The 12,084-nt window shown below is 41.7% G+C and overlaps 1 protein-coding gene across 1 annotated transcript in view; it reads right to left on the bottom strand.

The window, feature by feature from the left end:
• Positions 1-924: 924 nt before the first annotated feature.
• The window catches only part of HDDC2 (HD domain containing 2), a 61,138-nt gene continuing 49,978 nt past the window's right edge, over positions 925-12,084 (bottom strand). Inside the window, exon 6 of the mRNA XM_075338282.1 lies at positions 925-1,075. Coding sequence (XP_075194397.1) covers positions 978-1,075 — 98 coding nt within the window. The 3' untranslated portion in view covers positions 925-977. The remainder of the gene's footprint in view (positions 1,076-12,084) is intronic.

Below are 12,084 nucleotides of genomic sequence, written 5' to 3'. Positions count from 1 at the left end.
GGGCTCCCCATAACGTGGAGCTCCCCATCCTGAGAATAACAGCCTTCAGCCGTGTGGCTTTATATTGGCTGGTATCAAAATTGGGGGGGGACAGCACGCCGTGTTTTTTTTTTTAATTATTTATTTTTTTTACTGCAAGAAATAGACCCGCCCGCCGGCGGCTGTGATTGGTTGCAGTGAGACAGCTGTCACTCAGCATGGGGGAGTGTCTGCCTGCAACCAATCATAGGCGCCGGTGGGCGGGGAAAGCAGTGAATAAGAGATTGAATAATGGGCGGTCAGCATTTTCAAATCAAGAGAATCCGCCAGCAGTGTGACAGCCGTGCAGCGCCGTGCCCATGATGAGAGAGAGAGAGATTTTCTGACAAGCAATGAATTTATATCACTTCTGGGCATGCTCAGAAGTAAAAACCGAATCCGGTACATGCTTCCGACGTTTGATGCATGCCACCGGATTCCGCGCGCATAGACTTTCATTATGCACCATGCCGCACAGCGCTATGCAGTTTTTTGCCGCTAGCAAAAAAACGTTCCTCTCTGCGTCCTGTGCGGCCGCCGGAGTGACGATTTTTGCCGCAACTGACAAAAACCAAATCAAACGTGAGTACATGAGGCACAATCCAGCGCTAATAAAAGTCTATGAGGAAAAACCGCACCCGGTGGCAAAAAAAACAAAAACGGATGCGTTTTTCTGCAAAGCGCCGGATTGTGCCGCACAGCAAAAACCTGATGTGTGAAAGCAGCCTAAAGTGGTAAATGAGAACAGTTCACAAGGCTTCAGTGAAATGGTTACAAACTATAGGATACTAAAGATGGCAAAATTGAATTTGTAATATTTCTCTATTGCAATGAAATCATATACAACACCAGTTCTTCACACTCCAAATTGAAACTTTTCCAAAACAAAATACAGACGCATATATATATATATATATAAAACAATGATAAATAATTTTATTTTTGGACAAAATAAACTTTTACAGTTGAGAGTTACTGCCCTGTGAAGCTATTTTAGATTCTCTTTCTTCATAAATTGCAGAAACCAGCTGAACAATTTCTGGATGTTTAAATTTTCCTAGAACATAAAAGAAAACACTTGATTTAGTGTACCTTAGGATAAAATGAAATATATTGTGAACAAAGATGATTGCAGAGTTGGATGAAATATGAGAGTGCCTTTATATGGGTGGAAAGGTGGCATTTAATCAGAATACTTAAAGGGAATCTGTCAGCAGAAGTTTGTTATTGGTCATTCCATGTCAAGTGATCCAAATATCAATTTTTTTTACCTGACGTCTTTAGAATTTTTTTTATTTATTTTTTTATGAACTAAAACTTTAGTTAATTACAAATTAAAAGTTTTGAATTTTTTTCTTTATCAGTTAATTTTTTACAGGCTTTTAAAGTTTTAAAAAAGTGCGAATTTTGGCCTGGTATGGCTTTACATTTTTTATCATATCTCGGGCTAGAAGTAAGGTAAAGAGGTGGGAGAGGCATCATTTTTCTCAGAACGGTACCGGCTTTCACTTGATATGTCACAAGACTGTTTCTTTATATTTTGTTTTGGAGAAATTAAATTCAAAATTTTGATGAGCAATTGTGAAAAAAGTATGTTTTAAAATTGTGAAAAATTGCATGTGTGTTACTTTGTTCTTGCTTATATTTGTGCAGGGATCCAACTCTTCGGTAGTGTATCCAGTACCATGAACTGTTCACTTCTGCTATGGGTGGATTTAAAATTTAGATTTAAGCTGCAGAATGATCTCTGAATCAGTGTCATTTTTTCCTTCACCTACTGTTTCACCTGCCAGATTAAGGATCTTTGTTTTTTGTAACTTTTTCTAATTTTTGTTGGCAATATCCTGGGTAATGTTTGTTTTTTTTGCAATGGGCGATTCTTCGATGTTAGATAGAGATTTATTCAAATACTCTATTGTTAAATCAGGATTTATAAAGTCCTGTGTTGGAAGTAACAGGTTCTTCGTAATTTTCTGCCTGCAGAGTATTTTTCTCTTTTGCAAGTTGGTTTCTACAAGTCTCACAAATTTTCATGCCTGCATTGCTTGATGGAAAAACATGAAAAACATCCAATCTTGTACAGGCCTAAGATTTTTTTTCTTGTGGTGTCCAGTTTTTTCAAAAGGATTACAACAGCATATATTATAAAATGTTGTTCCTTGAGAAGTAGCAGCCATTGCGGTGTGAGAAAAATACAGATAATATTAAGGAAGATGGTAATAAAAATAAAGATTTACAGTACAATTGAGGTATAACTGTTACTATAAAGTGAGTATTAGAGCTAGCGCGCACACAGGTTTTCTGTCTGCCGATAAACGCTGCGGTTTTGGCAGCATTTTTCTACCCAATTTTCACTATATCTGCATTAGTTTTTTTAATCATAGTGAAAACAATGGCAGCTTTTTTTTCATATAAATAGTGATAGATCACTGCAAAAAATGCAGCATTTAACAGTTGTGCAAGCAGTGATTTACTCACTCTGTGAGGGTTTCAAAAAACACTGCATGTGTTTACCCCATTGAAATAAATGGGGGGTGTTTTTCTGAGCAGTGATCATTCAGAATAGTGCTGTGTGTGCATTAGCTCTTAATAAGAAAAGAATTTAAGGGAATTAATCATCAGGATTTTTGTATATAAGCTAAAGCCAGTGCTATATTGGCACGATCATGCTGATTATCTACATACCATTAGTGGTCAGCTTAGATGTATGGGTTTTCAAATCCATAAGAGTGAAGTTTACAAAACCATCAGCTACTTGATTGGCATTTGCAACTGAGCAGATAATCTCTGGGTGCGTATTCATATGGATTCCCGCCCCCCCTGCCTGTTGTTCCTCCCTCTCTCTGTTCTCTATGGTAAGTATTATACAAACTATTCACTGTGCTCAAGGACCTGTATGAGATCATACCCATGTGACCTGGTGTCCAACTTTATTGGCTGAGGCCTCGCCCCTTCTGTTCACATGTGTATGACCTCACCACAGGTCCTTGAGCACAGTGAATAGTTTGTAGAATACTTACCATAGAGAACAGAGAGAGGGAGGAACAACAGGCAGGGGGGCGGGAATCCATATGAATACCCACCCAGAGATTATCTGCTCAGTTGCAAATGCCAAGCAAGAGGCTGCTGATTTTATAAACTTCACTTTCATGGATTTGAAAACCCACACAACTAAGTTGACCAGTAATGGTATGTAAATAATCAGCATGATAGTGCCAGTATAGCACTGGCTTTAGCTTGTATATGAAAATCCTGATGTTTGGTTCCCTTTAAACTATTAATATAAATTTACTCAAACTTTAAACACACCAATATTGTAGCACACCAACTCCCTTGATGCCTGTGTAGAGAATGGTTTGTTCAAAAGTGACAATGTCCAGGCATGGCGTCCACATGAAAGCTCTGAACCTCTAGTCTTACTTCCATATTTTTAAATATGATCCCATTGCGATCCCAACTTGAATTTTGGTACAGATGTGGCCAGGAACATAGCAAGCACATGTGCATTTTTTGACATTTTTAAATTAAACATTTTTTTTTTTGGAAATTTGTTTTAAAATTTTGCGTTTTCACGGGTAAAATATTAACAAAGATACTCTTGTGACATATCTGGTGAAAGCCTGTACAGTTCTGAGTAGAATGGTGTTTATTTGGCTTCTCTATCTTTTTTGTAGCGTGAGTTATAAGGAGAAATGTAAAAGGCAGGCAATACCGAAATTCGCACTTTTTCCAAACTTTGAAAATCATTAAAAAAAATCTAGAATTTTTTTTCTTCACATTTTGCATTCACTGACACACTATTACCAAATAACAAAATCTCAATAGAATTAAAATATAGGGGTAAAAATCATTGGTTCACTTGACATGGAATGACCCTTATGCAATCTGAAGACAGCATTAGTATGGGCTGAGAAACTGATTTCAGGGATGTGTCACTTATTAGGATGTGTGCTGTTTGCTTACAATAAGTATTTTCTTAGGAGGAAATTATCACTGCTCAAAGAAAAGCTCCTGTGAGACTTGGTCCGACCATGCCCTCAAAACTGATAAGCAGGAGACTGTCAACATATAATGTACACATAAAGCTGTGGTGTGGGTGGGGTTGGCTTTCTGAGCACTGCTACACCTAAAAACTCTGTCACAAGTGCTGGATTCAGTAAACCAAGTAATACATTGTTGGAATCAGGATCTCTTTTCCAACATTATGTTACTCTCTCAGATGAGGTAGCTAGTGAGCATGACCATGCTCGGGTGCTCGGTACTCGTAACGAGCAGTTGGATGCTTGGGTGGATGCGGCTCAAATACTGAATATAATGGAAGTCAATAGTGTACTTGAGCATTTTTCAGGAAATCTTCTGGAAATATTCTCGAGTCCTTCAATATACTCTGGTGCTTGAGTTGCACCCATCCGAGCATACAATTGCTCTTAATGAGTACCGACCATGGTAATGCTCGCTCATCATTAGAGGTAGCTAAAATCTGGTGACAGATTTCCTTTAAAGATGTTGGCCCATCATAACATCTTTTCTAATTACAGAGTGCATTGATTGCAGGGGGTCTGTCTAAAACAGTGAGTAAATATCACCATCGAAAAAAGCAGGTGCAACAACTCCACGCCATTTTATTTTAAGCATTTCTTTGCACATCATTCCATATGGTATAAATAAGGTATAGCAAGAAGCTAGCATTTCCTTCAAACAGTGACTTGATAAATAACTATTAGGTTCACAGAGTGTCTTTTAGATGCAAACACTGCCTGCAAGTTTTCACAGGTGAAAACACTCCATCAAAACGTTTTTACTGAAGTGGTTTCACTATTACAGGGTTTCCAAACCTGAAGCCATTAACAGAAGTGTAATAAATAGGAACATCTGGGCAGTAATATTCCTTTGAAATTTCTGTGCACCATGTTCATTATATGTGACACTTTTTTAGGTGCATTCCAGGTACAAATGCCCTTAGACCCCAAGAAGAATGATTGTTGTGTGAGGGTATGTGCCCATGATCAGGACTCACTGTGTCCTGAACGCAAAGAGTCCTGACCTGCGGGGCCGAGCGTCTACTCCACAGGAGAATGCAGGAGACCGCAGCTACCCATGATCAGGGTTCAGTGCGCTGCAATCTCTCGCCTGTGTTCTCCCTACGGAGGATGCATGTGATTTTGCAGCAAACGATTGACATGCTGTGGTCTGGAAACACGCACCGCAGGTTAGTTTTTGCTGGGGAAAAACAAGCACAGTGGGCACAGGATTTCTAGAAATAACACCCACTATGTTTGTACTGTACAACGCTGCGTTTTGGACGCAGCTGAAGCTTGCTGTGTCCAAATGCACCAAACACTGATCGTGGGCACACACCCTTACACCATGTTCCAAATTATTATGCAAATTGGATTTAAGTGTTATAGCGATTAATTTTTTTTTTCCAATGAAACTCATTGATGTGTATCGGGGTTCTTTGGTTTACTGATATCAACCTCAGATACCTGTGATAATTAGTTTGCCAGGTGAGCCCAATAAATGGAAAACTGGATCTTCTACAATATTAAGCAGGTCACAGTTTTCAAGTAACATGGAAAGGAAAAAGGATCTCTCTGCTGCCAAAAAGCATCAAATAGTGCAATGCCTTGGACAAGGGATGAAAACATTAGATATTTCACGAAAACTTAAGCGTGATCATCGTACTGTGAAGAGATTTGTGACCGATTCGGAGCACATACGTGTTCGTGCTGATAAAGGCAGAATGAGGAAGGTTTCTGTCAGGCAAGTTCATCGGATTAAGAGAGCAGCTGCTAAAAAGCCATTACAAACCAGCAAACAGATATTTGAAGTTGCTGGTGCCTCAGGAGTCCCTCGAACCTCACGGTGTAGGATCCCTTCAAAGGCTTGCTGTGGTGCATAAACCTGCTATTCGGCCACCCCTAACCAGTGCTCTCAAGCAGAAATGGTTGCAGTGGGCCCAGACATACATGAAGACTAATTTTCAAACAGTCTTGTTTACTGATGAGCGTCGAGCAAAGCTGGATGGTCCAGATGGATGGAGTAGTGGATGGCTGGTGGATGGCCACCGTGTCCCAACAAGGCTGTGATGTCAGAAGGAGGTGGAGGAGTCATGTTTTGGGCCGGAATCATGGGGAGACATCTGGTAGGCCCCTTTAGGGTTCCTGAAGGTGTGAAAATGACCTCTGCTAAGTATATAGAGTTTCTGACTGACAACTTTCTTCCATGGTACAAAAAGCAGAAACGTGCCTTCAGAAGCAAAATCATCTTCATGCATGACAATGCACCATCTCATGCTGCAAAGAATACCTGTATGTCATTGGCTGCTATGGGCATAAAAGGAGATAAACTCATGGTGTGGCCACCATCTTCCCCTGACCTCAACCCTACAGAGAACCTCTGGAATATCATCAAGCAAGAGATCTATGAGGGTGGGAGGCAGTTCACATCATAACAGCAGCTCTGGGAGGCTATTCTGACATCATGCAAAGAAATTCAAGCAGAAACTCTCCAAAAACTCACAAGTTCAATGGATGCAAGAATTGTGAAAGTGATATCAAAGAAGGTATGTTATCATGTAACTTGGCCTCTTAGGATGTTTTGGATTTAAATCGCTTTTTATTTCAGTAAATATGACCTCCTAATGCTGAAATTGTCTCTCCAGTAAAGGAGACAAACTCTAGCACAGCGCCACCTATTGGAAGTAGCGATCCTAAAAGTCACAAGTGGATTTTCAACAATCCTTTGCAATATGACTCAGGATATATAAGCCAGATCAGAATCCCAATTTGCAGACACGGTGTTTCGGGGTGCTTGCCCCTCGTCAGTGCAAAGTATGGGGGTGTCTGATCTGGCTCATGAGAAAGCTATGTGGGGACCACGGGGGAACACTATTCTCCTTAAGGAGACTTTGCAAGCCAGTCTGGCTGCCAGGTAAGGGGACTTATAGCTGCAATGCCCCTCTGGGAAATATTCAAATTGTCTCTCCAGTAAAGGAGACAAACTCTAGCACAGCGCCACCTATTGGAAGTAGCGATCCTAAAAGTCACAAGTGGATTTTCAACAATCCTTTGCAATATGACTCAGGATATATAAGCCAGATCAGAATCCCAATTTGCAGACACGGTGTTTCGGGGTGCTTGCCCCTCGTCAGTGCAAAGTATGGGGGTGTCTGATCTGGCTCATGAGAAAGCTATGTGGGGACCACGGGGGAACACTATTCTCCTTAAGGAGACTTTGCAAGCCAGTCTGGCTGCCAGGTAAGGGGACTTATAGCTGCAATGTCCCTCTGGGAAATATTCAAATTGTCTCTCCAGTAAAGGAGACAAACTCTAGCACAGCGCCACCTATTGGAAGTAGCGATCCTAAAAGTCACAAGTGGATTTTCAACAATCCTTTGCAATATGACTCAGGATATATAAGCAAGATCAGAATCCCAATTTGCAGACACGGTGTTTCGGGGTGCTTGCCCCTCGTCAGTGCAAAGTATGGGGGTGTCTGATCTGGCTCATGAGAAAGTCTCCTTAAGGAGAATAGTGTTCCCCCGTGGTCCCCACATAGCTTTCTCATGAGCCAGATCAGACACCCCCATACTTTGCACTGACGAGGGGCAAGCACCCCGAAACACCGTGTCTGCAAATTGGGATTCTGATCTGGCTTATATATCCTGAGTCATATTGCAAAGGATTGTTGAAAATCCACTTGTGACTTTTAGGATCGCTACTTCCAATAGGTGGCGCTGTGCTAGAGTTTGTCTCCTTTACTGGAGAGACAATTTGAATATTTCCCAGAGGGGCATTGCAGCTATAAGTCCCCTTACCTGGCAGCCAGACTGGCTTGCAAAGTCTCCTTAAGGAGAATAGTGTTCCCCCGTGGTCCCCACATAGCTTTCTCATGAGCCAGATCAGACACCCCCATACTTTGCACTGACGAGGGGCAAGCACCCCGAAACACCGTGTCTGCAAATTGGGATTCTGATCTGGCTTATATATCCTGAGTCATATTGCAAAGGATTGTTGAAAATCCACTTGTGACTTTTAGGATCGCTACTTCCAATAGGTGGCGCTGTGCTAGAGTTTGTCTCCTTTACTGGAGAGACAATTTGAATATTTCCCAGAGGGGCATTGCAGCTATAAGTCCCCTTACCTGGCAGCCAGACTGGCTTGCAAAGTCTCCTTAAGGAGAATAGTGTTCCCCCGTGGTCCCCACATAGCTTTCTCATGAGCCAGATCAGACACCCCCATACTTTGCACTGACGAGGGGCAAGCACCCCGAAACACCGTGTCTGCAAATTGGGATTCTGATCTGGCTTATATATCCTGAGTCATATTGCAAAGGATTGTTGAAAATCCACTTGTGACTTTTAGGATCGCTACTTCCAATAGGTGGCGCTGTGCTAGAGTTTGTCTCCTTTACTGGAGAGACAATTTGAATATTTCCCAGAGGGGCATTGCAGCTATAAGTCCCCTTACCTGGCAGCCAGACTGGCTTGCAAAGTCTCCTTAAGGAGAATAGTGTTCCCCCGTGGTCCCCACATAGCTTTCTCATGAGCCAGATCAGACACCCCCATACTTTGCACTGACGAGGGGCAAGCACCCCGAAACACCGTGTCTGCAAATTGGGATTCTGATCTGGCTTATATATCCTGAGTCATATTGCAAAGGATTGTTGAAAATCCACTTGTGACTTTTAGGATCGCTACTTCCAATAGGTGGCGCTGTGCTAGAGTTTGTCTCCTTTACTGGAGAGACAATTTGAATATTTCCCAGAGGGGCATTGCAGCTATAAGTCCCCTTACCTGGCAGCCAGACTGGCTTGCAAAGTCTCCTTAAGGAGAATAGTGTTCCCCCGTGGTCCCCACATAGCTTTCTCATGAGCCAGATCAGACACCCCCATACTTTGCACTGACGAGGGGCAAGCACCCCGAAACACCGTGTCTGCAAATTGGGATTCTGATCTGGCTTATATATCCTGAGTCATATTGCAAAGGATTGTTGAAAATCCACTTGTGACTTTTAGGATCGCTACTTCCAATAGGTGGCGCTGTGCTAGAGTTTGTCTCCTTTACTGGAGAGACAATTTGAATATTTCCCAGAGGGGCATTGCAGCTATAAGTCCCCTTACCTGGCAGCCAGACTGGCTTGCAAAGTCTCCTTAAGGAGAATAGTGTTCCCCCGTGGTCCCCACATAGCTTTCTCATGAGCCAGATCAGACACCCCCATACTTTGCACTGACGAGGGGCAAGCACCCCGAAACACCGTGTCTGCAAATTGGGATTCTGATCTGGCTTATATATCCTGAGTCATATTGCAAAGGATTGTTGAAAATCCACTTGTGACTTTTAGGATCGCTACTTCCAATAGGTGGCGCTGTGCTAGAGTTTGTCTCCTTTACTGGAGAGACAATTTGAATATTTCCCAGAGGGGCATTGCAGCTATAAGTCCCCTTACCTGGCAGCCAGACTGGCTTGCAAAGTCTCCTTAAGGAGAATAGTGTTCCCCCGTGGTCCCCACATAGCTTTCTCATGAGCCAGATCAGACACCCCCATACTTTGCACTGACGAGGGGCAAGCACCCCGAAACACCGTGTCTGCAAATTGGGATTCTGATCTGGCTTATATATCCTGAGTCATATTGCAAAGGATTGTTGAAAATCCACTTGTGACTTTTAGGATCGCTACTTCCAATAGGTGGCGCTGTGCTAGAGTTTGTCTCCTTTACTGGAGAGACAATTTGAATATTTCCCAGAGGGGCATTGCAGCTATAAGTCCCCTTACCTGGCAGCCAGACTGGCTTGCAAAGTCTCCTTAAGGAGAATAGTGTTCCTCCTAATGCTGCAAATTCCATAAATGAGCATTTTCAGTTCTTTAAAAAATATAAAATGTTTAGAAACTCTACTATGCCTAATAATTTGGAAGAGTGCATTTTGAGGTTTGAAGATTATACTGTTATCATTGGGAGGTTTCTTCAATAAAATTCAATGTATACTCTAACGGGTGATGACTTTTATTACACTGACTGTTATTTGCACCGACCATTTAGGAAAATCAGAGAAAAATATCATTTGCATAATAATTTGGAACATGGTGTACAGTGCCTTGCGAAAGTATTCAACCTCCTTGGCTTTTTACTTATTTTGTTACTAACAACCTGTGTTTCCATATTTCTTTAGATGTGGGAGCTGGAAAGATAAAAAGGACCAGATAGGGTCTTACCTAGGTGGCGGTCGGGTAGCAATTTAGCAAGAGTTGCTCACCTGGAGTAGTTGTGACAGTCACAACTACTATTAGTGAATGTAAAGAATGGTTTTATACTGCTACTGCTACAGTCCCCGTGGAAGATGATTAGGAAAGATTGTAAGAAAAAAAGGGGTTAAACACTGTGTTGCCATCCAAGACTTCAAAATATGATAAAATATGAAGTGACAAGTGAAAATTCAAAAAATAAAAAAAGTGTGCAGGTAATGTGCTTCTTATTTGAATTTTCTTCTGATTGTGAGTCCTATATCTATATCCCTCCTGTGTGCCACCCCTGATGGACTGATGTAATCTGGGATTTTAATCCTGAAAGAGCTTGAGCTCCAAAATACGCAGAAATAAATAATTTCATGTTTTATTGAACTTTGAAGTCTTCTTGTACGGCAATCCTTTTCCTCACAATCCTTTCTGATACATTTTTTTTATCTGATTTGTGTGTGATGCATCAGAACTTAAATCTAAGTTGGAGAAGTGAAGTGAGAAAATATAGTTAATTAAATTTATGGGATAAAGTAAATAAAAAATATCATGTGCATATGTACTCACCCTTTTGCTATGATGCCCCTAAAAATTTCTTGAGCAAGCAATTACCTTCATGAAAGGCCATAGAGCATGGGTCCCCAATTCCAGTCCTCAAGGGCCGCCAACAGTGCATGTTTTCAGGATTTCCTTAGTATTGCACATGTGATAATTTAATCACCTGCACAGTTGATGATTCCAACACCCATAAGGAAATCCTGAAAACATGCACTGTTGGCGGCCCTCGAGGACTGGAGTTGGGGAACCCTGCCATAGAGGCTGCAACAGCATTGAGCAAAAGGCATCATTGATGAAACACCATGAAGACCAAGGAGATCTCAAAACAAGTCAGAGACAAAGTTATTGAGAAGTTCAAGTCAGAGTTGGGTTCTAAAAAAATATCCCAATCTCTGATTATACCGCAGAGCACCATCAAATCCATGACCAAATGGGAAGAACATGATACCACAACAAACCTGCCAGCCCACCAAAACTCTCAGCCAGGGCAAGGAGGGCATTAATCAGAAAGGTACCACAGAGACCAAAAGGAAACTCTGAAGAAGCTGCTGAAGATTTCCCAAGCAGAGACTGGAGGATCTGTCCATATGACCACAATAAGCCGTACACTCCATAGAGCTGGTCTTTATGAAAGAGTGGTCAGAAAAACCTCTAGTTACAGCCAAAAATTGGAATGCTTATTTTGATTTTTGCCAAAAGACACTTGGAAGGCTCCCCAAATGTATGGAGAAAGGTGGTGTGGTCAGATGAGACCAAAATTTTACTTTTAGACTACCAAGGTAAATGTTATGTCCAGCACCAAACCAACAAAGCTCTTCACCCAAAGAACACCATCCTTACAATGAAATGATGTGGTGGCGACATCATGCTGTGGGGATGTTTTTCGGCAGCAGGGACAGTAAAAATGGTCTGAATCAAGGGAAAGATGGATGGAGCAAAATACAGGGTTTTCTTGAGCAAAACCTGTTTCAGTCTGTCAGTAATTTGAGAGAGACTGGGACAGAGGTTCACCTTCCAACAAGACAATGACACAAAGCATACTGCTAAAAGCAACACTCGATTGGTTTAGTGAGTAAATGTATTGGAGTGGCCTAGTCAATGCCCAGACTTTAATATAATTGAGAATTTGTGGTCAGACTTGAAGATTGCTGTTCAGCAGAGGAAACCATCTAACCTGAAGGAGCTGGAGCAGTTTTGCATTGAGGAATGGGCATAAAGTCCCAGTAGCAAGATGTGGAAAGCTTATGGAGACTACTCCAAAGTGAATTGCAGCT

This window comes from Anomaloglossus baeobatrachus, chromosome 3 (assembly GCF_048569485.1).
Source record: "Anomaloglossus baeobatrachus isolate aAnoBae1 chromosome 3, aAnoBae1.hap1, whole genome shotgun sequence".
In the NCBI taxonomy this organism is placed as follows: Eukaryota; Metazoa; Chordata; class Amphibia; order Anura; family Aromobatidae; genus Anomaloglossus; species Anomaloglossus baeobatrachus.
The sequence above is the reverse complement of the archived record's forward strand: the minus strand, read 5'-3'. Positions and strand labels throughout refer to the sequence as shown.